The 27,503-nt window shown below is 48.6% G+C and overlaps 1 protein-coding gene across 2 annotated transcripts; it reads right to left on the bottom strand.

Annotated features, from left to right (window-relative positions):
• Positions 1-1,858: 1,858 nt before the first annotated feature.
• Prelid3a (PRELI domain containing 3A) lies at positions 1,859-15,957 on the bottom strand. Of its 2 annotated transcripts, none has more exons than XR_012447153.1 (7): positions 15,849-15,957; positions 9,482-9,650; positions 8,618-8,707; positions 5,700-5,770; positions 5,295-5,397; positions 3,766-3,875; positions 1,859-3,040 (listed from the first exon to the last, which is right to left on the bottom strand). XR_012447153.1 is itself a non-coding variant. In XM_074070369.1 (7 exons), exons 1-6 carry the CDS (start codon positions 15,878-15,880, stop codon positions 3,822-3,824), a joined length of 519 nt encoding a protein of 172 aa, XP_073926470.1. In that variant the 5' UTR covers positions 15,881-15,957; the 3' UTR covers positions 1,859-3,040; positions 3,781-3,821. The 2 variants fall into 2 exon arrangements, 1 of the variants encoding a protein (XP_073926470.1); XM_074070369.1 differs by having other exon boundaries at positions 3,781-3,875.
• Positions 15,958-27,503: the final 11,546 nt, after the last annotated feature.

Below are 27,503 nucleotides of genomic sequence, written 5' to 3'. Positions count from 1 at the left end.
GGAAACCCAGCTTGCAGGAGAGAAAAGGCACTTTGTCCTGAGCACCATCCAAGCAGGAGGGGACACGGTCTCCAGTGTGCTTAACTCACTCCTGCCTAACTACCAGTGACAGGACAGAGCGTGAGAAACTAAAGAAAGTGGTGGGATCCTGGGTGCTATCCAAGATAGGCTATCCTGAACTCCTCGGAACGGATAACTTGGGAAGGTAAATCAGCTTCCAGCTGTTGAGTAAACAAACACCATCTTTCTATCCACCAAAAAAGAAAAACAAGCAAGAAATAAGCTAAGCAGTACACTCACTGCCAGCCTTCTGCCCTTTCCCAAATGTCTCTAGGTGGTTTACTGACACCAAACATGGGTGCCCTGTCCCCTAGGTGCAGGTGTGGACAGTGCTGCCACAAGACTGGGCCAAGCTCCAGCCTCTGTTCCCTGTAGGGCACCTACAGGTCCCAGGTGCTCCCACAGGCTGCAGGCGACAAGCCCTCCAAGTCCACATGTAGGTGCCTAGGTACCCACTCCAACGCCTCTCAACCCTGCCTACAGAACAGCACTGAGTCACCTCCCAAGGTGACCAGATGAAGGGACCTCACTCACATGCCGTATTCTACATTATGGTATCACGTCCCACTAGGCTTCTAGTCTGTTTGTCCAGTTACTCTTTTTCTTCTTATAGAACTTCTTTCCTGGAGCACCTCAAGACACAAAGCTGCCCTGAAGATGTTTCTCCCAAGTCCCCATCATACATCGTACACACTAATACAGCAGGTCGGGTCATGAAATAGCACTGTATTCTTACAGCTGACCTCTGACTATTTCTCAGCTTAGAAGTCAAGGTTATACTACTGCCCCAACACTGTATCATAAAACATTTACTTTTGTGCTGATGAATTCCAAGTAGAGAGGGTTGGAGAAATAAATATTAAATCCACATGCAACCAAAACAGAAGTTACAAAGCCAAACAACTTTATCCTAAACAAATATTCAAAACAATCACCACTACCTTAGCTTAGTGACTACTTCAAGAAAAAAAAATTGCTTATAAGGGAATAGACAGCAGAAAAAGACACCCAGGACACCCCGTGCATTCAGGGGTTTTTGTTTTTTCATTTTGCTGGGGGTAGGGGGAATGGGATTTGAATTCAAGGCTTTGAGCCTGGGTGCTCTTATCATTTAAGCCATGTCCCCCGGCCTGTTTTTACTTTAGTGATTTTTCGATAGGGTCTCTCTCTCCTTTTTGGCCCAGGGAAGGTCGCAAAAGATGATCCACCTACCTTTATCTGCTGCATAGTTGTGATTATAGGCACCTCACACCCTGCCTCAGTGCTTATTTTTACATTAACTAGGCCATCAAAAATTTGAAACAGCTGGTGACTGATATTTACAACTGTCCTTGCCCTAAAACTGCAACCTTCCTCTACAAATACCTGGGGATATCTGCATGCCTTGGCCTAGCAGAAGATGGGAGAGAAGCTACCCTCTGCACTATCCCTGCATTAGAACGTTGTTTCCAAAACCAGATTCCTGTTTCCCTCTAGAACAGAATCACGTGACTGAAGTGACAGAGCCATCCTAAGGCAAGCGGAACAGAGTAGGGACAACATCTAGGAGACAGTGCTATATGGAGCAGGGTGCCCTGGCTGTCCCTGCCCCATCCCCTACCCCGGCTGTGTCCCCCCCCACCCTACCCCGCCTTATTAGGGTGCAGTAGAGACTACTTCTCAACTTAGGAAACCTGGGCAAGAAACCCTCAGTGCCTCCAGGGAATTAAGGCTTCAGCAGGGAATCTTCAACCCAAGGGGGACATTTTAAGAGATTATTGTTTAGAAGTAGAAAAAAATATAACCAGAACACAGTGTATGTGGTGTGACCCTACCTGTGTTTAATGAAAGAAGGAAAAGAAAAAAAATGCAGATTTCTGGAAGGTTCTGTGACAGTGGGAAGTCAGCGGGCACAAGAGTGGAGGCCTTTACTGTTCAACCAAATCCCATACCTTTCTTTTTATTATTTTTTTTTTTATTTTTGGTAGGACTGGGATTTGAACTCAGGGCTTAGTGCCTGCACTCTTACCACTTGAGCCACACCTCCAGCCCATGTTGTTCTGGTTATTTTAGAGATGGGGTCTCCTGAACTATGTGCTCAGGTTGGCCTCAAGCCACAATCCTCACAATCTTAGCCTCTCAAGTAGCTAGGATTATAGGTGTCAGACACCAGCGCCTGGCTAAACTTTTCTTAAACCATAAACATGGATTGCATTCATATATTTTTAAAAATTAATGTTGTTTTAAACAACTTTGCTTTAAAGATGGAGTAAAAGCCTTTAGTCCCTGTCCTCAAAATGCCCATAAGTCTAGGGGGAAAAATCAGGAACACAAACTTCAGATACTTGGAGGCCTCCAAAACCACTGTCAGTAGGTGAAGCAGAAGGGAGGCAGAGGCCAGGCACTCCTACCTGACCTCATGCTATGAGGCCACCATGCAGAGCCCATCCAGCCTGTGTCTCTGGTACCAGGTATCTGCAGGGCAGGGAAGGGGACAAGCTGAAGGGGGCTGGAAGGACCCGGTCCCCACCCCTCTCCCTAAGAGATGCACAAGTCTTGTCAGAAGCCAAACCACCCTATCTATAGAAAGGATACTTGGGGGCTGACAAAGTCTCTTGGCCCCATGAACCCTGGCTCCTGTGGGGCATGTCAGTATGAAGTGACTTCTGAGCGGAGCTGCCCGGCAGAGGACCCCAGGGCAGAAGAGAGCAGGTGACGTCCTCCACGGGGAGTGCAGGCGCGGTCTCCTCCAGCGAGCCTCCGAGAGCTGGCAGCAGGGCTGGGCCAGGCCCCAGGGTCAGAGGGGCATCCAGCCTCACAGTCCCTCTGGGGGTTGGGGGACATCTTTCAGCTCCGCTCCCCGCAGACCTGGGCCTGGAGGCAGCTGTGCTGTGTGGGAGGACTCTCCCAGACTGCGTGGATTCACGTCCAGACTTGTCTTTCTTTTCTTTCTCCATCCTTCCTTTCTTCTTTGATTTTTTTTTAAATGTTGGTGAGGTATCTAATTAAAGATGGAGGTATTAGCTCTGGTTTATGAGGAAACAAATCCTGAGGAGCCTATGACTCACATCAGGTGACACCTCTGTGTCTCTCTCTCTCTCTCCCCCCGCCATCACCGCCACACACACACACATGCGCACGCACACACCCACCCCACAACCCAGCAAGCTCCCTGCTCATGCTCAATGAAGTCATGAAAGAGGGAAAACCCCATGGCAGGCCTGGACCTTGGATTCAAGGTGAAGGTGTCTGGCAAGCCTCAGTGACAGACAAAGTCAGCAAGACACTTAGGGCCCCACAGCCATTGCTGGGGACAAAAGGACAGACAGATGGTGGGAAGCACAGCTCAGCCACCTAACAGGGATCCTAACAGGAAGGGTGGGGGGGAAGGAAGGAAATGTGCAAATTTTACCCCAAATGAAAAAAAAAAACCCATCAGATCAGCCTCTAACACTGCCTGGACGGACCCATGAAAGCTCCCTTCCCAGCTGGGCACAGTCCCCAGGGGTGTTTAGGCAGCCAAGTGCTCAGGTCCTCTGGCACCACATGCTACACTACCTTCTTGGGACATCAGGGGACAACAGCTCAAGTGTTCCCTGAGAGGGTCCTGCCATGAACCAAGGAACGCTCAGCAGCACGGGGCTGGAGACAAACAGGCAGCCCCAGGGTGAGAATCCTGTCACCACAGCACCCCACGCACTGTTAGGAAAACACCAGTAGTCTAACCAGGTGAAGGAGTACCGTCGTTACTGCCATGCACGCCAGGGCACACGAGCCGACCGTTAGCTTACAGCGCTCTCGGAATGTTCGATAACCCACTCGACGGCAGCCCATCCCTGCAACGGCACAGAAGGAGGCCAGTACTGTGGGGTGTTCTACCCATCACTGCACAGAGCAAGCCATGAGCCTGCAGTTTAGACTCCAGGAGGGGAGCACTGCAGTGGTAAAGACACTTGCAGTGACCTCTCCGTGCCATCTTCCACACAAGCAGGCAGTCCCTCCAGCTCAGAAGTAAGGTACCGTATTTCCAGTGCCTGAGATTCTCTGCTGTGTAAGCAAATGAACGTAACACCGAGCCTGTCCCAGCACTGGCAGCCCTCTTAGCTAGCATGGCAAGTCCTCATCCAAGACCTCCCAAAATACAAAGAAGGCTCCTCTTGCCGTCTCTGGCAAGTGATTCCATCTCAGGCCTTCAGCCCCTCCTGAAGTGAAATAAAAGAAGTCAACATGACTCCAAGTGAGTTTAGCCCCTTTTTTTTTCCATAAAAACTCCACAGTGGCCTTAGCCTCTGGCCTCCTATAGTATTTTGTTCCAGGAAACACTTAGTGCTCCTGCCCTAAAGTAGGCACTTGAAAAATGACAAGAAAGATTCCATCTCCTGCTCCAGGAGTTTCCATGTGGACAAGCTTGGCCCATTGGGCCCTTATTGCCTTGTTGGCCTCCCTGGAGCTAAGTAAAGCTAGTGCCTATACTTCTCAAATCTGGATTTGTCTTTTAAAACACTGAGTAGACTGGCCCTTTAATTTGTGACCAGGCTAAAGCCACAGTGAGTTTTCTACTAATTGATGACTCAAGCACTGGAAGAAGGGTAGGACAGCCCTGGGTATCACCCAACTGTCTGGAAAATGAAGACGGAAAACTGGAGGGAGGGAGGGAGAGTATGGACCAGGGCAGCCCTAAGGGCTGGTGTAAAAAGCCAAGGCTCTGCTCTGGCCACCAGATTCACCTTAAATTTGAGGAACATCCTCGTTCCAGACATCCAAGCTCTTTTCCCCACTCTGCTGGAGGGGATGGTGCCCTGGATGCCCTAAGCACTCTGTGCCTCCACCCTAAAGGGAGATCCACTTCTCTCCTCTCACTTCCACCAAGCTCACTCCTAAATCCTGCCAGAGGGGAGATTCGACATTGACAGCCAACTCCAGGGAGGCGCTGAACTGGTGGCCTACAGCTCCTAACGCCTTGCCTGACCATGGTGGTACGCATCATCTTTCCATGTTGTGTTTGCTTGCCCTCAGCCTACCATGCAGGGGCCCTTTGATGCCATACTTGTGCTGGTTACACTCCAGGTTCACCCTACACCTTCCCCTCAGCCAGCCTTTCCACCCCACCAGTTAGGAAAAGAACCATGGAAATGCTGTGGCATTAGGAGCTCAGCTGCAGAGAGATCCAGTTCTCAGGAGGACCTAGGGGACCAAACATGGCACCCACTTCTCCTGCAGAGCACACACAGGCCCCTTGGTGCTGAGGTGCACACCTTCTTTGCATTGGATGATATCGTGTTGGCCATAAGGCTTTCCAGATAGCTCCCGAGGCTGATCCCCTTCACCGTGATGACGGCTTCCTGGGTGAGCACCGTCCTGCAGAAGAGGTAGGAGTTAGGGGGGGAGAGGGAGGGGATGGAGGGGTTAGGAAGGGGACAGGGGAAAGGGGGAGAAATGACCCAAACATTGTATGCACATGTGAATAAAAGAAAAAAAAAAAGGCTGGCCAGGATCTGCGGGGAAGGTATGGGGTGAGCCTGGAGTGTAACCAGCGCAAGTATGGCATCAAAGGGCCCCGGCATGGTAGGCTTGGTGCAAGCAAACACAAAGGGCTGCCCAGCCCTGAGAGAGGAGGCCCCAGTCCGCCCTCACCCTCGCTGTCCCATATGACAACTCACTTTTCGGGGTTCTCAGGATGAGGTGTGTACACCAACCTCTCGTTCACTGACACCAAATTCGCAAGTGTGATCTTTAAAAAGAAACACTGCCTTTAGGGTCTATTTCTCTTGAATTTCTTCCCAAACCCGCTACCATTTTTTTTGTTTTTGTACTGGGGATAAACTGAGGGCCTTGCATGGGCGAGGCAAGCGCTCTACCACTGGCCTACACCCCCAGCTTCTTCCATTCCCAATGAGCACTTCTCGGAGTCAGTGCACAGGAGGCCTTACAACGCACCGTGTCCTAGGACCCCACACTTAGCTGTCCCTCCGGGACCACGGACTTGGAGGCAGTGTTCCCTCAAGTGCCCTCGCCTCTAAACAATCTTAACTTTTCTTTTGGCAGCACTGGGGTTTGAACTCAGGGCCTCACACTTGCTGGGCAGGCGCTCTACCACTTGAGCCTCTCCACTAGCCCTGTTTTGTGTTATGTATTTTCAAGATAGGGTCTCAAGAACTATTTGCCCCTGGCTGGTTTTGAACCATTATCCTCCTGATCTCTGTCTCCAGAGTAGCTAGGATTATAGGCATGAGCCACCAATGCTGGGCTCTAACTTCTTGTTTCCATTTCATTTCGTACTAAAACTACTTAAAAACCAGAGCTTCAGAACAGCACTGGGAGCAGAATTGTCTGTAATAATAGCATGTCCTACATCTGTGCTGACTGGGATGCAGACAGAATGACTGAGGAATGGGACTGTTTACATTCTATTTAATCCTAATTAATTTAAATGTAAATGGCCATACACGGCTGGTGGCTACCACACTGGACAAGGAATCTTAGAACTGTATTATTGTTTAACCTGGGTTTGCCCTCTTCTCAGAATCAACTCCAATACCGGGCCATATGTTTTTAAAGTTTAGTCAAAAGCAAGGTCAGCAGTGATACACACTCTTGCTCATTTAATAATCTCTCACCAAAAATCTGCCCTGGCGTCACCATCCTCATAAAAGTGGTTAGTGAGAAATCTCTTTCATCCTACTGAGCACAGAGTTATCAAGCATTTCATTAAGGCTGAGGGTGGAGCAGGAGTGGAGCACTTGCTTAGAACGTGCTAGGTTCAACCCCCAAACACTTAAAAAACAACAAAAAATTCAACATCTACTAACAAAGTCGGATTTGCTGTTATTATAATTCTATGTGCAATAGTTCTATGTCATCTCTTTATTTTTTAAACTTTATTTCCCTTCATTAAGCCCAAACAATCCTATGAGACTTGTCCTTTCTTCTTTTATAAGAGAAATGTGAGACTCAGAAAACATAAATAACACATCTGTAGTCACACTGACATCCAGCGATGGTTGTCCTCCTCCACCACCCTCAGGTTTACATGCCTCACCAGCAGGGTTTGACATCCTTCCAGGATATGACACACCAGTGAGGGCAAGAGCATCTTTTAGGACTGGCGGAGTGGCTCAAGTGGTAGAATGCCTGCCTAGCAAATGTGAGGCCCTAAGTTCAAACCCCAGTATACACACACACATACACACACAAAGCATCACTTAATCCTTGCCCTCCCGACCTGAGCATAGTGCCTACACATGGTAGGCACCAGACATTGTTGTTAGAACCAATAAATGAACGATGAGTTGAACCACTGCCATGGTGTAGGGGGAGCAAAGTGAGCAGAAAAGAGGGGCCTGTGAGGAAGGACAACTCCATGTACAGATACCGTGTTACCACTTCATTAGAGCAGCCCATTCTATGCTTGCTGAAAATAAGCAATATTTTATAAAATCAACCACTTCCCAAGAAGCTGGGCGTGTAGGCCAGCGGTAGAGCGCTTGCCTCACCCATGCAAGGCCCTCAGTTTATCCCCAGTACAAAAACAAAAAAAATCCATTTTTCTAGTCCATTCATTTTTCTGAATGTGCTCTTTGAATATACTCCTTTTTTTTTTTTATACCCCCAGTCCTATATACGTTTTTTAATTGAGATAAATGAAAGAAGAATGAAGGGAAAACATGGCTGTTAAAATGATCACAGGCTGGGTATGGTGGCACCCATCTGTAGTCCAGGCTGAAGTGCTGGGTCCCAGGAGACTGAGGTAGGAGGATCACCTGAACTCAGGTTAGCCTAGTGAGACCCCTGTCTAAAGAAAAACATTGACAGTCATCTTTGCTGTCAGGATTCTGGACCGTGTTTGCTGGGAGCCAGACAGTCTGTGCTTGATCTACCTACTGGTTACATTACCTTGTGACAAGTCATCATGGAGTGCTTTTTTGTTAGTTTCCTTCCCTGTTTTTTGGGGGTTTTTGTGTGTGTGTGTGGTTCTGGGGTTTGAACTTGGGGCCTTCACCTTCAGCCACTCCACCAGCTGTTTTTTGTTTTTGTTTTTTTATGGTGGATTTTTTCAAGATAGGGTCTCACAGAACTATTTGCCCAGGTTGGCTTCAAACTGCGATCCTCCTTCTGATCTCTGCCTCCCGAATAGCTAAGATTACAGGCATGCACCACCAGCATCCGGCTCCTTCCTGTTTTTTAAATTGACACATGAATACATATTTATGGGGTTTGTCACTACAAGCCAATACATATATACATGGTGTAATGTTCAAATCAGGGTAAACATATCTATCTCCACAAATATTTACCAGATTCCTTTCTTTTAGCTCTTTAAATATATAAAACACTAGTTATCTACAGCTACCCAGTTGTACAGCAGCACACCAGGGCTGGACATGTGCATTTTTCTATATATTTATTACACCTGAGTTTAAAAAAAAAACAAGTAAGACTGCTAAATAAATCCACCCTTCCTACTAAAAATAAACAATCACTTGGACCAAGGCAGGCTGGAAATAAAACTAAACAAAGGCATTATGACACCATCACCAAGAAATATTAAGCACCTTTTTCATCTTAGGCCATTGCTTACATTGGTGGAACAAAGTTCCATTTTCTTTTCGGCTGGATCCACCACGGAGCACTCTTTGATGTACGTCAAAGTCCTACTGGTTCCCAAAATCTAAAAAACAAAAGTAGCATGATAACATGCTAAAAATCCTACATACTCATTAATTCATTATTTACTCAACAAATGCTACAGTGGGGACACCAGTGGACAAAAGAGACAAAACCCTGAGGCCCAGTTCATTAGTGAATTCAGAATTGAGGATATGGCAGTAACAATGCTTCGACAAAAATAAGATGGGGGCGGGAGTGGGCAGGGAAGCCCCTCTGTGGGGAGGCCTCTGGGTGAGTTTCAGTGTGCTTCAGGCTGCAGGGACGTCAGGGCCCCCAGGGGCCTGTGTGAGAGGAACACAGCGAGGGGCCACCCACAGGGAACAGGTGAGACCTGGGGCCATGAAAGGACCTGGACTCTAGTAGTGGGGAAGCTGGGGTTGCCACCTGGGCAAGAGCTGGTGTCCTCAGATTGACATTTTTATCGACCTCCCAGGGGCTCTGGAAAAGAGCTGCTAGGGCTGAACTGAGTCCTCAAGTCATGTGTAGAAGCCTGGGCCCCATGCACTTCTTGGAACTAGACTGTGGGCCTTGGAAGGGGTGGCTGAGGTAATCATCCGGGTGGCCCCAATCCGGGATGACTGGTGTCCTCGCAAGAACAGCAGAGAAGGCCACCTGATGATCAGGGAGGCGCCAGCAGGAGGGGCCGCGGAGGAAGCCGCCCAGGCGCCTGGATCCCGCACGTGCGCCCTGTGCTGTGTGGCATCTCGCCGTGCAGCCCGCACACCTCCCGCCGCCTGGGGAGGCAGATGGGCAGCGCGGGGCGCGGGGAGCTCACCGCTCGCGCCAGGCCGGGCAGCCCCCACTCGGTGCTGAGCAGCCGCAGGCTGTGCAGGCGCCCACGGCTGTCCACGCCGCGCTCCAGCACGTCCACGCCGACCACGCACGGGTTCATCGGATTCGGGTACTTGCGCATAGCTGCCTTGATCACCGTGTCCCACGGGTGGCTGGCGGGAGAAGCACAGTCAGCGGTGGGGGGCAGCCTGGGCGGAGGGCAGCGGGCTACAGAGGACAGGCAGTGCTGGGAGGCTCCGTGGTCCCTCGGGTCCCCTTCCAAGCCTACCCCTGCCCCAGTCCCCAGGGAGCAGAAGCCTTTAGGGAGGGCTCCTGGGCAGAGACCTCACCCCCCCCCATTGCACATCCCCCTCCCCGGAGCTGCCGCTGGACAGCCTGTGTGCCAGGCCTTCCTGCCAGAAATACAGGGGACCCTGGCTTTGTGTTGGGCCTGTGGGCCTACTTGATCCCAGAACCTCGAGAAGCTCACTGATGTTACTACAGAATTGCATCCCCACCTTGTGCGCATGCTCGCAGGCCTCTGCTCCGGCCGCTCTGGGCTGTGCAGTCAACTTACCACGAGGCATTTAGGATTTTTCCTCTTTATGATGGTGCAAAGGCACACCCCACAGTCATTCTGTCTTTCCCTTTCAGTACAGTATTCAGAAAGTCCCACAAGTACCCGTGCTCATGGACTCGGGTATTATAAACAGGCTTAGTGTCAGATGGTTTTGCCCAGCTATGGGCTAATGCAAGCATGGTGGGCCCAGCACTGGTGTTCTGTAAGTTAGGTGTACTAAATGCATTTACAACTGACCATATTCTCAACCCACGATGGGTTTATCCGGATATGACCCCATCATAAGTGGAGGGACATCCGTACTTTGTTCAAACTTCTAAGTGGCACATGATTGAAGCAGTTCAAAATTTTCAAAAAGGTCAAAGTATGAAGACATTTAAAAGCACCTATGACTCCTCTCTCCAAAGATAACCACTAACCACTCATGTACCCTCTTACAGCCACACAAACATCTGCTTCCTCAACACCTGCCCATCTAGGAGGACAGTGACACCACTGGAACAGTGATGGTGTAAATGTCACCTGCTCACCAAGCCCACCTGCCATGCAAATTCCCAGCCCCATGACCCCAGAATCTGGGGGAGACCTGGCCTGAGCTCTTAAGCTGTCCCCTGTAAGACACTCCTCCTTCTCTAGCCCTGAGCCCTGGATGAATACCAGTCCTCCTAGTTCATCTCCTGCCATCAGACACCCAAGCCAGAGGTACAGTTGCCCATTGCTTCCAAAACCCACAGGACTCAGACCCCTCTGGTGGAACTGAGTCTGAGCAGCCACCATGCCATATTCAACAAGGGCCTTCCCCAGACCACTGAGGGCTGCCACCAAGTCAGCTCATTGTCCCATCCTTCCCTCCTTCAGGGGTGCTGTGTCCAGAAGTCTCTGAGCCCCCTGCAAAGAGGTGCCATAATTCCTCCTCTTTCTGGCTGCTCCCCTAAACTAAATGCAATCTGCTTAAAATATGTACATAATAAGTTAGCGAGACTCCACTGGGGCAGGCTAGCAATATAGATTTTGAGACTTTTCCCGGCACATTTCATGCTGAACTCCTTATCTCAGCCCAATGCTGTCTTTTGCAGTTGTAAATTTCAATTGTAAATTCTTTACAGTTGTAAGACAGGAAGCTTTGAGGAAATTCCGCCCTTGATTACCTCTCAGGTAAAAGCCCTCTGCTTATAACACCAATATTGATCGCACCTAATATATGCAATTAAAATACCTGAGAATCAGCATGAGTGCATGCTCAGAGTGTCCCATGAGTAACAAGACCTTGTCGATCAAACCTGCCAATCACCACAGCCCATCCTACAAAGATGCCCAGAGTTTTCCTGCTCTTTGCCCTTTCAATTGAAAAAGGCCTTCTGAAACAAAGAATGTCACTTGCACTTCTATTCCGCCTGACCAGGGCCTACCACTGCTTTTCCTTGCAGTGACTTCTTTTCACCTTCAACAAACTTTACTACATTTTCATGTCTTGTTTGAATTCTCTCTCAATAAACAGGTTGGGAGTGGTGGTGCATGCCTCTCATCTAGCTATGCAAGAGGCATGAACAGGAGGGTGGTGACCCAGGGCAAAAACTTGAGCTCCTATCTGAAAAAGAACCAAAGCAAAAAAAGAACTGGAGGCGTGGCTCAAGTGGTAGAGTACCGACCTGCCAATCATGAAGCCCTGAGTTCAAGCCCCAATACCAGGGATTTTTTTTTTCCTTCCTTGCTTGCTTCTTTTCTTTTCCCTCTTTTTTTTTTTTCCTTCCTTCCTTCCTTGCTTCTTTTCTTTTCTTTCTATGGGCAGCCACAAATAAGAGAAAAAGTCTCAAATACACCCTTGGTCCTTAGAGGGTGGGCCCCACACTGGGGGCTCTGGTCACAATGCCACCCAGACATTTCTGGCCCTTCTCCAGTATCTACATTTACACTGATGCAGCAAAGCAACGGAGGGAAAATTCTGGAATCTCCCCACCTGTGAAGGCCAGGCTCCAAACCATAACCTGATCACTGTACTCCTCACCTCTGCACACACTGGGAGACAGTGCCAGGTTCTCTTAGGAATATGGAATGAAATGTAAAATGATGAATTTCATTGCCATTGACCCCAGCACCCTTCTCTTTGGCATGCTCTGTAAGGGAACAAAGAGTGCCTCAGAAATACTCAGAACAAGTTCCCCGGCTGGCTCAAGAGCACTAGCTGGCTTTTCAGGTCAGGAGCCCAGCTTGACGCTGCCCCTCACACCTGGCAATGTACTTGAAAGAACAACGCACAGACTGCTCTTCAGACTTGCAGGTTTGGCAGGCATTTTCTGGAAACTTCATGAAGTGAGCCTGTCACTTCAGGGCACACAACCATTAGTATTTGTGGCCAAAGATAAAATCTGAGCTTTCAAATGAAAACTAGAAGTTTAGAAAACTTGTATCCACTAGCAGGAGTATGGTGACCGCCCCTCACTATAAACGGGGTGAACACGGCCATTGAGTTTTATGTAACGGAGCTAGTATCTCTGTTCGTTAGTTTCCCGTTTTATATTGCAACTGATTCTTAAAAGGCTATCTTATTTTTGACACGATAGCAAGAGCCACAATTACACACCTAAAAGACTATTAAATACTTTTACCTTCCAACTACACATCTGTATGTATGGTGTTTATCCATGTACTTCAACCAAGACAAGACAACAAAACACCGACTGCTAAGTAGATATGACAAAGTCCTGTCAACTTGACTGGATTGACATGTGTCTACTTCAGGCATCTGGGAGTGTCTATGAGGGCACTGACCTAATCAATGGTTTCATTCATTCATTGATGGATTCAAAATTCAAGTGGACTTAGTAGGTGGCAGAACTACGGAAGGAGGTACCTGACTGGAGGAAGTGGTCACTGGGAGCATGGCTTTGATGGGCAAATCTTTCATTAATCCACACGTTACTGGTATTACTTAAAAAGTGCCAGTCTTCTAATTTTTAGAAAATACAGTTTTCTTATTTTAAAATGTTATGTTAACATAATAGATTTATCATTCAGGTTAATGAATAAGTATTTTTTAATTTTTCAATTATAATTTCTAATATGGATTTTTTTTTTTTAAATAAGCTCTCCCTTTGTGGCCCAGATTGCCTTAAATTCACAATTCCCTAGCTTTGGCCTCCTGAGTGCTGGGATTACAGGCATGGCCACCAAGCCTGGCTCTTTAAGATGGTAAATACTGACAGATATAGTCAACATAAACAAAAACTGTTTGGAGTCCATATTTTCCAAGAGTGGTCTTAGGACTTCTTAGGACTAAACAGCTTTGAACCTGCTGGCCTAAGTGGGCACTTGTGATAGTTAGCATTCAGTTCCTCTGACAGACACCTGAGAGCATCAACTTAAAAGCAGGAAAGGTTTATTTTGGCTCACAGTTCCAGAGGCTTCAGTCCGTGGTCAGTTGGCTCTGTTGCTTCTGGGCCAACAGTGATGCAGAACATCATGGCAGGACCGGTGGTGAACAAAGCCACTCACCCCAAGGTAGACAGGAGACAGAAGGGATAAGACAAAGAGGCCCATCAAAGCAACTCCCCCAGTGACCCACTTCCCCCAGTCAGGTGCCACCTTCCATAGTTCCACCACCTACCAAGTCTGTTCAAATTTTGAATCCTCAATGGATGAAACCATTGATTAGGTCACATCCCCCCAGACACTGTCAGATACCTGGGAGTAGACAGCTCTCAATCCCGTCAAGTTGACAATCAAGATTAACAGCCCTTGATGAAGCGAGGCAGAAATACACGGGCTGGCCACTGCAGTGTGCTTAGTAAGGGCAAAATAATGTTCCTTCAGTAAGAGAATGGACAAACTGTGGTATACTCATACAATAGCATACTACACAGCTAGTATACTCAATCATCTCCAAATGGACAGATCTCAAAAACACTCTGAAGATCCACACAAGATGGTACCACTGATTTCCACTTCAAAAAAAGAAACCCAACTGTATGTTATATGGACATAAATGTAAGCGTGCAGTCACATGGACCTTTGGTATACGATGACCACCAGATTCACTGCCTCAGCTGCCTCTGGGGAGAGGGGGACAGTTCTGTGGCGGGGAGAGGAGGGAGCACTTCCATTCCTACTCCTAATGCTAAATTCCCTCCTACTCCTGGCTAGAAGGTCATCTGGCTGCAAGCCTGTCTCCTCCAAAGCCCGGCTGCCTGGGCACACATTTGCTGGAGACCATCTGGTCTCAGCAAGCATCCTCAGCCCCTTACTGAGCACCTACTGTGTGTCAGGCACTGGCAGGGTGCCAGGAACACAAAAGGAATGAGGGAAGGCATGAAGTACCAACACATGCTACTGCATTATGCTAAGCACAAAACCCTACACATTGTGTGATTACATTTATGTGAAAGGTCCAGAAAAAGCAAATCTACAGAAACAGAACAGATTAGTGGGAGCCCGGGGGGAGGGATGGGAAGTGACTGCATGTGTGCACCAAGGGTCTCTATGGATTGTGATGGAAATGTTCTAAAACAACTATGGTGATAGCTGCACATTTACAAAAAATTTAAATTTTCTATAAATATACTAAAAATTATGTAATTACATACTTTAAAATGGGTAACTTATATTATAGCTAGGGCTTAAGTGATATGTAATTTATACTTCAATAAAACTTTTAAAATAAGGGGATGACAGCTGCAAAAACAGCCAGAAGTAACAACAGTTGGCCAGGTTGTTAATTCCATCCATTCAGAAGGCCCAGATCCAAAGGACTGTGGTCTGAGGCCTGTCCGGACAAAAAATGGAAGACCCTATCAGAAAAATAACTAAGGCAGAAAGGGCTGGGGGGGTGGTTCGGGTGATAGAGAGCATCTGCAGAGCAAGAACAAGGCCCTGAGTTCAAACGCAGTACCACCCAAAAAAGTGACTTTTCACAGCTGCCACTCATCTGCCAACGCTTCAAGACTACTAGGGCAGTCCTTCAGCTGGTCCGGGAGAAAACCGAGTCCCAATTCCCCGCACCCTATATCTAATGCTATGACTTAACTTCCTCTCTGCACCCAGCAGGGGCCAGCTTTGCAGGAGGGCATGCTTGGGAAACGCTGCAAGCTGTACACAAAAAGTTGGATCCCATCAAGTCTAAAGATTCCATTCAAAAAATATTTTCAGAGGTTTGGAAACCAGTTGAGGAGTTTTTATTATGATTTTACATTTTAAAAATCCAAAGGATGTCAATTCTGTGTCGTGCAAGAAGCGAAAGGCTTCTCTAAGCGGGGTCAGGAATTTAAAAGTCTTTGTTCTTTTTAAAGATATTAAAGAATGATTTCAGCGCAGTGACCCGTTGGAAGACACAACCTAGGTCAGCAGGGCACGTTTAAGCAGTTCGCGGTTTTCCACGCTGGCTTGGAGGCGTCCATGCCAACAAATGAATTCGGGGCCGAGGACCCCTAAATGCCTTCCCGTAGCTGTCTCCCAGCTCAAGGCCGCAGGGACCCTCGGAATGCGTGGGCTCCCTGCACCGCACGACCTCAGCACCAGGCCGGGCTGGTCCCGCAGGCCTCACCCTGGCCGGGATCCCTTCCCCCGGCCCCACCGCGGAGCGCGCGCAGAGCGTTCGGGCCCGCTCGGGATGGAGAGAAGCCTGGCACCCGGAGCTGGCCGCCCCAGCCCCGCAGGCCCGCAGCCCCGCAGCCCCGCCATCCCGCCGGCCCCGCCGCAGGCAGCTCCACGAGACTCCACCTAGCGACAGCCCTGGAAGGGAGGCCGCCGTCTGGGGACTGCCGTTCCCGGTGGCGTCGGTGCCCGCGGCCCGCCTCACCCGAACACGTGCTCGGAGCTCCAGATCTTCATCGCCTCGGGCCGCCCGCACCGCGCGGCCCGGACTCGGCGCTCCAGCTGCTGTGCCCGGGCGCGGCGGGGGCTGCGCGCTCGCGGCACCGCCTCCGTTGTCACGTGGCCCGGCTGCCTGAGCCGCCAAAAATAGGGATGCAGATCCGGAGGCGGCGGGTGGTACCCAGCTACCCGAGCTGCTGCGGGGAGGCGGGCGGACCCAGACCGCGCGGGCCCCGAACGCCTGGAGACCAGCCCGTTCTTACTGGGGTTGAGCAAATTCTCCCAAAATCCTTTCCTACCTCCCGGGACTCTATTGTTGGGGAGAGGATGTGGAAAACAAAATCTCAACCCCAAAAAACCCTCTCTACAAGAGTAGAGGAGAGCCGGTCGCCAGTGGCTCACGCCTGTAATCCTAGCTACTCAGAAGGCAGAGAGGAGAAGGATTGCGGTTCGAAACCAGCCCAAGCAAATAGTTGGAGAGACCCTATTGCGAAAAACCCATCACAAAAATAGGGCTGCTGGAGTGGCTCAAGGTGAAGGCCCTGAGTTCAAGCCCCAGTTACCACCCCATCCAAAAAAGGAGGAAAAAAAAAAAAAAGTCGAGGAGAAGGAGAACAGTCTGGGCATTTCATGAGCATGAAACCCGAATGGGATGCACACCACAGGCAATCCTCTAAGGAGAATAAAAATGCAGAAAGAAATCTCACCCTTCTATAAAACAGCCAGGAACTCGCTACCCACTGCATCCATACTCTCTAGGAAGAGACTTTGATAACCACCTTTTGTCCCAGAGTTCATCCTCAATTCACCTAGTCATTGGAGAAGCAGCCTGCATTTGGTAATTCCACTTGTCCAAAGGAAATAAAAGCAATATATCATGTTTTCAGGATGGGAGGTTCATCTGCAAACAGAAGCCTGCTGCTCCCTGGAAGTTGGGCTCCCACCCTCCCAGGACCCTGTGAGACAGGGATGCTGTCTTCCTTGATGGTAACATTTCAAAGAGATGGTTCCCAAATCCTGGAGAGAAAGTGGTTCTGGGCTGTAAACCTGAAACTAGGCTAATTTAGCTCTTCAAAAGCATGTATGTATAACTTAAAAAGAAAGAACCTGGGCTGCAGGATTGGTACTTGCCTAGCATGACGAAGTCCTGTTCAGTCACTACTACTGTAGGGAAAGAGAAAAGAGAGATGGGGGTGTGGAGGGAGAGGGGAGAATTTGCAGTTACCAGTTGTCTAAAGAAAATCCTCCAAGAAAGGGGAAAGAAGAATCTCTTTCCTGTCAAATGCCCTGTATTTAGAGCACTGGGCAGATATTGCCACAGAGGTGATAAAAATGTTCACTGACTGACTCAGAATTCAAAGCCACATCTGTGTGACTCCAAAACCTCATCTCACCACTTATTTTGCCTGGGGAGTAGAAACACATTCATCCAACCTCAGTTTTCTCACCTGTGAACTGAGGCTAACAATTCCTCCCCCACTGCACTATTGTGAGGATAAATGAGACGGGTGTGCAAACTACTGCTCGCTAATATCTTTAGATCACCCACACCTGCTACTCTCTCATGTCAGGCAAGCTTGTCCTAAAAACCTGAGGACGACGGGAAATGTAGAAAAGACAACGGACAGAAGACAAAACATGCACAAAGCTGGGGCCAGGCAGGCTGGGTGCATTCCCCCATTCACCCCTCCCACCCCACAAACACCCTCCCAACCCCTACACCCTCCACCTCCACCCCCCCACACACACACCTCCCCCCACCTCTAGTGAGTTTATTATGTACAATAGCAACAGGAGGTGGAGAGGGATTCTCGGGGGAGGGGGGTGACATTGAAATCCTCAGGAATAGGAGGAACCTGTGACCACTTCTCTCTGAACATAAACATCTTAGGAAAAACAGCTGTACTTCATCTTGCCCTCTTCTGCAGCTGAGGCTGTGCCAATCCAAGTTTGCAAATTACTGGGCATAACTATACTTGCTCCCTTCTGCGGATAGGGCTGTGCCAAACTCTAACACACAGCTTATTCAATACATTTGTCAGCTCCCAACATGCTACCTGTACTGGTTCCACTGTGTAGTGACTCATTCAGTACTCAAAACAGCCAGAGTGGTTGCTCACACCTGCAATCTCAGCTACTTGGGGACTGAGGCAGGAGAATCTTGAGTTGGAGGCCAGCCTGGGCTAAATAGTACAAGTCCCTGTGTCTTAGAAAAATAAGGAGGTTGGGGTGTAGCTTAGTGGTAGAGTGAATGCTTAGCATGCTCAAGCCCTGGGTTCAATCCCAAATTCAAAATCAAAACAACAACAAAACCCTTGATCACAATCCTATAGATAGATGTATTATTGTCATCTACTCACTGGCCAGAAGGGTCAAATAACCTGTCCAGGAACAGGGAGGAAAAAACAGAGCTGCAATTAGAAATCTGGAAGACCCAGACATCTTAACATTTGGTTCTGCTTATTCTACTGCTCAAATCTGAAGAGGTTTTTAACAGACCATAATAAACATTTGTCACTTGTGCAAAGGCAGAGGCTATATATTGATTTACTTCTCTGCTTATCCCACTGGGGTGAAAAAGTTCTGAGATCAGAAACTGTGTTATTATTCTTAGTATATCAGCATCAGAAACATAGCAGGTACACAACAGAGAAGATGAAAGTCACCTCCCTCTCATCCTGTACCCATAGCCCTGTTTTCTGTCAAAGCCATCCTTTCTAGCCTCACCGCTCCTCTCTCTATTCCACAAGCATGGGCCAGGAGCAGCTGCGTTGCCTGGGGTCTGTTAGGCATCAGAGACCCCTGGCAGCACAGCATCCATACTGGGAGGATGTATCTGTGGTTTAACAAGCCCACCAGGCGAGGCCTGTGCTAAAGGACACCCGTGGCCCAAAGTACAGTGACTATCCACCCTGGTTCTCATGTTGTTTCCTGTACATGTCCACATCTTGTCATCTCAAGACATTTATTCATCTTCAGTTTCTTTCACCTGAGTGCCCTTCTCCAAGCTGTCCTGGAAACATCTTCCAGGGGAAGAGGGAGGCTCTGGAAAGGTCCAGGGGTGAGAGGGTACAGAGCACTTTCAGAGAGTTTTGAATTATTTGGAGCCTGCAGGGCTGGGGTGCTGCTCAGTGGTAGAATGTCTGCCTAGCACGCTAGAGGTCCTGAGTTCCACACCCTGCCACACACCCCAGAAAAGGTCCTGAGTAAGGCTGGACTGTGGCATCCACTGTAGGAAAAGTGTAGAGGCCTGAGGCTGGTAAGGGCAGGAACCAATGCATGAAGGCGGTTTGCTGTTTCTTGCTGGATCTTGGAGGAATTGCAAGGTTGGAAATCCCTGAGACAAGACAACTCCAACCCAGGCTGGACATAGCACGTGTGTGGGGGTGGCTGTGGGAGAAGTGAGCAGGCCGCCTTTCTGGAAAGTCTCTGAACTCCTTCCCACACCTTTGGTAAGTGGCTCCTGGATGCCTAGACCCCAGCTCTGACACAGAGCTGTTGTCCCCTATCATAATAGCAGCCCCTAGGAGGACGTCTTTATGGAGGGGATACTAGTGTCGTTTTTGCCTTTGCATGCCCAGCACCTGGAAAGTAGGAGGTCTTGACAAATGTTTCCGGGTTGAAAGGTCACAGAGTGCTCCACTGCCTTTAAGAGGAGGGGTCAGGCAGAGCAGTGCAGCCAAGGAGCTTCTGAATTACCACCTGGATCCTGCTTCATGATCTTTACTTAACTGGACTTAGTGTGGTCCAGACATCAGGACATTGAAAGCCCCTCAGGTGATGCCAATGTACCAAGGCCAAAACATCCAAGTACAGGGAGTCCAGGGGAGACAGGGACACATAGAGGAGTGGATGTCCCAAAACAGGTGAGAGATGAGCACTCACCTGCACCTGGGCAGTGGGGCTAAGACCTGCAAAGGATGAAGGCACTCACAGTCAGCTGGGCTTTCAGGAAAAAGCAGAGAGGGCCTCCCTGCCCCCTTCCTTGTGTCACAGTCCACCTACAACTGCCTCCATCGTCCCTCCACTGACCAGGGGCCGGCAAGCTGGCCGTGTTCCTCTTTCTATCTTCACCCCCCAACACCACCATCTCCTGCCTTAATTCTGGGCTCTTTGAGCACCCATGTGAGGACTCCTCCAGAAGCCAAGGCTTGTAATTCCCAAACTCACCAGGGGGGGAACAGGGTTTCAAACTCAGGACTTTGCACTTGCAAAGCAGGCACTCTGCTGCTTGAGCCACACCACCAGTTCATTTTGGTCTGGTTATTTTGGAGATGGAGGGCTCCAGAACTATTTGCGCCGGCTGGTCTCGAACCTCAATCCTCCAGATCACAGCTTCGCAAGTGGCTAGGATTATAGGCATGAGCCACTGGCACCCAGCAATTTTTGTTTTATGTATCAGGATTTTTTTTTTTAAACCTCAAACTCCAATATCCCACCCTAGGGACACTCTTCCTTCCTAAAAGAACCTTGACCTTATGTCAGGGCCCAGTTCCCTCAGTCAGTGCCTCAGGGAAGACTGTTCTCTCCCTCTCCTGGGAGCTGGGGTAGAGGACTGGTTCAGGAGCCCTCATGTGACCCAACTCCTGTCAGGGAGACACGAGGGAGACTGCTGAGAGTTTGGGAGAGGGGAGGTGGAATCTCTTGGTTGAAAGAGCAATTCCTAAGACTTCTCCTCCTTTGTGTAAGTTCAGGAACTTGTGCACTCCCCTTCACTACCAGCAGGAGGGTAAAATCAGCACTAAGAATGGAAGTATAAAGAAATGGTTCTGGGCTGGAGGCGTGGCTCAAGCAGAAGAAAGAGCACCTGCCTAGTAAGTATAAGGCCTTGAGTTCAAACCCAAGTACCCGGAGGCAGGGGGGAGAAGAAGAAGAAAGAGAAAAAGAAAGAAGGGAAAAAGAACAAAAACAAGAAAAGAAAAGGAAATGGTATTTAAAGATATACTTCTCAGCTCACTTGAGACCTTCCTTAGCTGGGGACTCGCAGTTACGTCATAAGTGGCCTATTGCTGAATGCCATCAATGCATATAATCTGACTCACCCATGGTCAGCATCCTCCCCGCCTCCTGGCTGATCCCAGCCTTTCCCACTCTCCCTCCCACTCTGGGCTGCTGACTTCGATTCCTCCTATGTGGAAAAAAACAAAGCCAAGAGCTGTGACCTCTATTGCCCTCAGACCCTTTGCTTCTAAAGCATAGAGTTTTATGTTGAATTTGTGACGGGCAAGGGCAAGGACCCTTGGAGTGAGCCCACCCAGGTGCCAGCACCTTACAGCTACTTGGTGTCTGATCTCAGGCATCTTGCTTAATTTCTCTATGAAATGGTTAGATGGATCTTAAGTGGTCATGAACCTTTGTGTCGACAGAACCAGGACCAGTTCAAATCCAGGGAGGTTCCCTGACATCATAGCATCAACCTGGGGTGCTGAGTTGGTGACACAGGGTGCTATGTTTGTGGCCCAGATGCTGACCAAGCTAGTGACAATATCATAGAAAAAAATTTAAGGATGAGTCTAGTTAGGTGAGAAGTCTATGGCAGTTTTGCTTAGCAAAGCAGGAAACAGTATATCCCAGGAGGCTGGAGTTGTGGGCACAGGTCAAGTGCCATGTCCTTTGTGTGAGGAATATTTACAAGGCTCAGGTCAGTCTAGGCGTCCACGGGTTCTCATCTCTGTGTGTGCTTCTTCATTCAGGCCATTTGGCATGTTTGTCGTTGCTGTGACAACCCTCCTTTAATTATATAGCTGATAAGTTTGGGACCCACAGAGACCGAGTCTCCTTCATTGATGCAGGTGATAAATGTTTGTGAATCCGCCAGGTGCTTTCTTTTAGAAGATGTTTATTTAGGGCAGAGAAGCTTGTCGTTAGGATCACTAACAGGATCTCCTTTTAGTCCAAGGATGAGCTTTACCAGATGTTTCCCTGAGATAATTACCCACGGCATGCTTATCCAGAGGTCCAGCAAATGGCCGGTGTAAGGCTGAAGGCGTGACCAGCTGCTGCAGTGCCGTGGGAAGTGGGAGACTTCAAGTTACCTAGGACTACAGTGCTCATTCTTAGCTCCTGGCTCTGCTTCCCAGGCCCTAATGTCCCTAATTTAGTCTGTCTGACTAGCACAGTGTCAGACACAGTAATATCCAATGTACAGGGTCATTCAGACACAGGCCAAGCCCCCTCACTGGCCTCCATCTCTCCTCAGCCCTAGGAACTTCCTTCACTAGTCTTCACCTCTGGAATTTTTTTGTCTTCCAACTGTTAGCCATTCCCCATATCCCCTCTGGATTATCAATGTGGCCAAGTTCTTCCAACTTAGAAAAACAAAACAAAAAGTCTCCCCCTTGCCCCGCACCTGTCTGTTGATGCTTAAAAGATCTCAGGATTAGAGTTGTTTCATCCATTTTTACCTCTGTCCATCCCAAATGAGCAAGCTGGGCTGTTTGGGGTTTGTAGAAAACAAGGTGTGAGCCCTGATCACTCACAGATGTAAGGTTTTTTTGTTTGTTTTGAGACAGGGTCTTGCTGTGTAGCCCAGGTTAGCCTTGAACTTGTGATCCTCCTGCCTCCGCCTCCCAACAGTTGGGTTTACAGGCATGAGCCTCCATGCCCAGTCAGATGTAATGTTTTAAACTAAATGTTCAGTGGCTCAATGCTTCTGTCCTAGGAATGCTCAGCAGAGATGAGTCTGGCTCAAGGTGTTCTGGACAGATCTGTCAAGCACCCATGGCCTTTGCTTTCAGCTATGGACGGTGTGGTGCATGCCCTCTGGACAGCAGCCAAGGAAGAAGCTTTCGGGTGGGTGTGCTGGCGAGCAGGTAACACATGGATCTGACTCAGCCACACCCTGTTGGTCTCTGTTGTGTCACTTTATGGTTCCTGTAGAACTGGAAAGATTCCATTCGGAAGGACCACCTGAGTTGGTTAAACCAAGGACAGGATATGGTTGTTTCTACAACAGTTGTCAAGCAAGGATGGACTGATGGAGCGGCCACCAGCTGAGTGTCACACAGCAGGGCTAACCCGGCTGGGTTCCTGTTGCCATTAGGTGTGGAGACAAGATTCCAAAGGAACGGGAGACTTTGGAGAAAAATTCATCCCTTGCATTTCTCTCTGGCTGAAACACCTCTGCTACATTTCCTTGGCTTAAGCATCAGGGCCATTTTCCTGGTTGCAAAAGTCCATTGTACAAGGCAAAGGGTGGCTCAGACCTAGTGTCATCTGAGAAGTTCATGCAAAATCATGAATAGAACACTGGACACACCTATCTTTCAGGGCGCTCCACTCCCCTAAGTACCGTGAAACTCACCCAAAGAATGGTCCACACTCACTCACTCTCTCTATGCTGTGTGTGTGTGTGTGTGTGTGTGTGTGTGTGTGTGTGGTACTGGGGCCTTCACCTTGAGCCACTCCACCAGCCTTTTTCTGTGATGAGTTTTTCTAGATAGGGTCTCTCAAACTATTTGCCTGGGCTGGCTTCGAATCATGATCCTCCTGATCTCTGCCTCCTGATTAGATAGGATTACAGGTGTGAGTCACCAGTGCCCAGCTTCTCTCCATCCTTTTTAAAAACTGCTTATGTGTCCCACAAGTCACACCATGGGCTCCTGGAGTGACTTGTTCATGGTCCTTATTCAGGGTCGCCTCCAGCCTTCCAGCCCTGCAGGCATTGGTCAATCCTGTCCTGCCAGGCCTCTGCACTGCATTCCAAAGATGGAGCACAATTGTCTCTCTCCTCCCTTGGCAGTAGGGACGCTTTCTTCCTCAGTGTCCTGTGTGAATTCCTCTTCTCTTCTGACTGTCCTCCTTCCCTGGGAACTCACTGAGGCTTGTGGGTTCCACTGACTCCCTTGTCAACGTCCCCATCTCAAACTACCACCCAACTTCAGACCCCCAGCTTCAGCAGTCCTCATGTTACTCCCTAGGTCCCCACAACACCTCAGCAGGCCCCATGTCCCTTCCTCCCTAGCCAAATTCCTCTTCAGACTCCTATGTGACATTGTAGTACCATCCATGCTCCCAAGCTTGAGAACTGGAGTCATCGCGGTCCCCACAGCCAGTCAGCCATCAGGTCCTTCAGGATTTGTCTCTTGTGGATGATTGTAGCCCATTCCTCCAGCCCCATCCTGTAGGAGGTGATGTGGGTGAACAGATCAAGTCAGGGAAATGGTCCTGACTCCCCTTCTGTAGGCTGCCTGCTCTACACATCATGGTCACCATCCGGGACATGGGAAAGCTAGTACTGGCAACCCTAGGATACTGGTGAGAATGAAAGGAGAACATAAATAGTCCTTAGTGTAGGAGCCTGCAGGCAGTGGACAACACTTGTGACCAACACAGAGGTCAACTCTCAGTAGTGTCCATGCTGGTCTTACCATCCCTGACTGTGGCCCAGAGTGGCCTCTTCTCTGGATTCCTCCACTGGGGGACATTAACAGCCTCTTGACTGTTCTCATTGCTCCCACCTGGCCCCACAGAATGGTGCCATCCTCTGCCCTCAATGGCTGTGACTTTTCCCTGAGGATCTGCCTCTGCTGGTGTGCCTTGCTGGCCTCACCGAAGCCCCTCACACCCTCCTGTATGCCTGCAGCCTTCCTCAACAAGGCCCTGCAACCCTGCATGGGTTCATTTGTCTCTCCCTCTGGCTTCCAGCTTATTAAGGAGGCGGGGTCCTAGGCCTTGCTCCTTATCTTTTGAATGGCATTTCCAGGGTGGGGCTCAGAAATAATTCAGATGAGTGCCCTGGGCACTTAGAATGCACTCTAGTAATTTGGAAGGTAGTACTGACTCTCTGAGCTCTCTGAGGACAGGGCTGAGCCTCGTTCACTGCTGTGTACCTAGTCCCTGGTAAACAGGAGGTGCTGGCCTATTGCTTGTTCAATGAGTCAAGGATGTCTTCTGGGGAGGTCCTAAACCTGGGAGTGGCTGGGAGTGGCTTGACATCTGCTGGGCTGGCAGCACCTAGGATGACTCTGGATAGCTGTCTGGTCTGGTATGTTCAAACCCAGTTCTGGAAAACCCTAAGGTTCTATTAGCCACCTGAGGGTAAATTCACAGGTTTTTCTACCCGTGGTCCTATCTTTCTTTTGTTTTTTTGAGACTGGGTCTTATCCTGTAGCCCAGGTTAGCCTTGTACTCATGAACCCCCTACCTCAACCCCCCAATGCAGAGATTACAGGACTGTGCCACCAGGCCTGGCTTTAGCTTGTTTGTTTGTCAAATCCAAGGCCTCAAGCATGCTAATTATGTGCTGAGCTCAGCCCCCAGTTCTTTTTTCTTTATTGTCTATTTAGATTCTCTATATTGAAGTTTCATGCCAAATTTTATTTTATTTATTTATTTCAACAAAAGGCATTGCTGCTAAAAACAGATCAATGAATTTGAAACTTGCTGTATCAGAGTATTTTTTTTACCTTAAGGAGAAAGTCAGTCTCCCAGCAGGAAGAAGTTTTGAAGAACTTTTGGAGTTGCTTCTTGCCCAGTTGCCACAGATACTGGCTTCATTCCTTACCCAGAACTATGACAAAACTCAGGCTCAACTGTGTTACTTATTCGCCAATGAGGGGGTAAGACATCCCCCACCTGCCATGCCATCAGAGCAAACAGCAGACGGCTAGGGGTTCAAAGTCCCCTGCCACCAAGACCCCATTTGCAGAATGCACCTGCAGGGGCTAGGGATGTACGCCAGTGGTGTAGCCCTTGGGCAGCGTGTGCTAGGCCTGGGTTCTGGGTTTGAATCCCAACACTGCAAAAGAAAAGCTTATTGGAATCCAAGGATATGGTCACATCTGTCATGAGCCTCAAATAGCCAAAGTGTCATAGTGTATCATTAAACTGCAGTATATTAATGTGATCCTTTATTTTCTGGGGTGTGTTGCCACTTATCACCCCTCCCTGGAATTCCTGAAGTCAGTCCATCTCACTAGTACACACCTTCCATTTTGCTCCTTATTGCTTCCATTTTGCTCCTTATTGCTCTTCGTTCTATCCAGGACAGCTGACATAGCTTTTCACTAGAAACCTGACAAGTCACTTCCTTCTGGGCTTGGAAGCCCATCTTCATGGTGCCACTGGCACCACAGGACCACACTCAAAAATGATGTATGACCAAGGACTCTGATGTCCCGAAGCAGCCATCGTTTCCTTGCAAGAAGACACAGTTGGGAAAAATCTAAGAAGTTGTCGTTTTCAGTGCTAGGGATCCAAGCTAGGGCCGAGCACATACTAGGAAAGAGCTTTATCACTGAACTGCAGCCCCAGCTCCAATCTAGGGACTTCATGACATGGCTAGTGTACTTTGCTATACTTTTGTGGTCAATAGTTAGAGAAAAACACTTGCTCACTCGGTAACGTGGTGATAAAGCATATTCTAAATGTCCTATTACCGTCATTCATGCAACTGCATTGTTATCACCCCGTGTCGATGTCATAATCCATCATTTTTTCATTGCTATCTACAGAATGTTAAGTGAACATTGTTTTTTACACTCCCACAGCAGGAAAACAGCAGTAGAAACCATGAGCACCCTGGAAATTGCCTTAGGGGGGAAAAAAAACCATGGCATTCAGAGAAAATGTGCACAGATAAATAACTTTTTAAAAAATCCAGCTTGGGTGGTGTCTCACACCTGTAATCCTAGCTACTCAGAAAGCAGAGATCAGGAGGATCATGGTTGGAGATCAGCCTGGGCAAATAGTGTCCAGAAACCCTATCTTGAAAAAACTCAACTCAAAAAAGGGCTGATGGAGTGACTCAAGCACTAGAGCTCCTGCCTAGGAAGCATGAGGTCCTGAGGCCAAACCGCAATACTGCCAATAATAAAAATAAAAAGCAATTTTAAAAAAATGATGATCCAGACCAACCTTGGGAACGTCATTTTAAAACTTCAAAATGCACCATGCAGTTGTCTTAGGGCTTTGTAGTCCTCTCCTGCCATCTAGTGGAGAAGCACATGCAGCACAGCTCCCTTGAGCTCAAGATCCCAGCCCCACACTCTTGCTAATTATTTTTCAAATGTTTTACGTAAAATCTCTCGGCTAGGAAATCACCCTCTGAATGGATACGGTCTCTCTCACACACATAATAAGAATGTTCATTGTATCATCTGGAAGGAAAACAAATCAGAAGCTATTTAAACGGTGGTTGGCTAGAAAACTGCTAAACCTTTGCAAGAGATCACAGAGGAACTGATGGAAGGATGGGGGACCTGTGTGCTGTTAATGTGCAGAGATAACATTAGGCAAAAAGTCAAGATGTGTAAGAATGGCTTCATATGAAAATAAATTTCATATGCTTTCAAACACGTAAAAACCGTCGGGAGACCCACGAGAAAAATTACTTTCCTATGTGTCTCATCACTTTCCAGGATGGAGGATGGCTGATTGAGAGGCTTTTCCTTTCCTATCTATCTATCTATCTATCTATCTATCTATCTATCTATCTATCTATCTATCATCTGTCTATCTATCTATCATCTCTCTCTCTCTATCTACCTACCTGTCATTTCCTTTATTTAGATGGGAGTCTCACAATGTAGCCCAGGCCGAACTTGAACTCTGTATCTTCCTCCCTCAGCTTCCTGAGTGCTGGGATTACAGGTGTGCACCGCTATGCTAGTCCTCTATATCATTCTTATCATAGCCATCC

Source organism: Castor canadensis, chromosome 4 (assembly GCF_047511655.1).
Source record: "Castor canadensis chromosome 4, mCasCan1.hap1v2, whole genome shotgun sequence".
Lineage (NCBI taxonomy): Eukaryota > Metazoa > Chordata > Mammalia > Rodentia > Castoridae > Castor > Castor canadensis.
The sequence above is the reverse complement of the archived record's forward strand: the minus strand, read 5'-3'. Positions and strand labels throughout refer to the sequence as shown.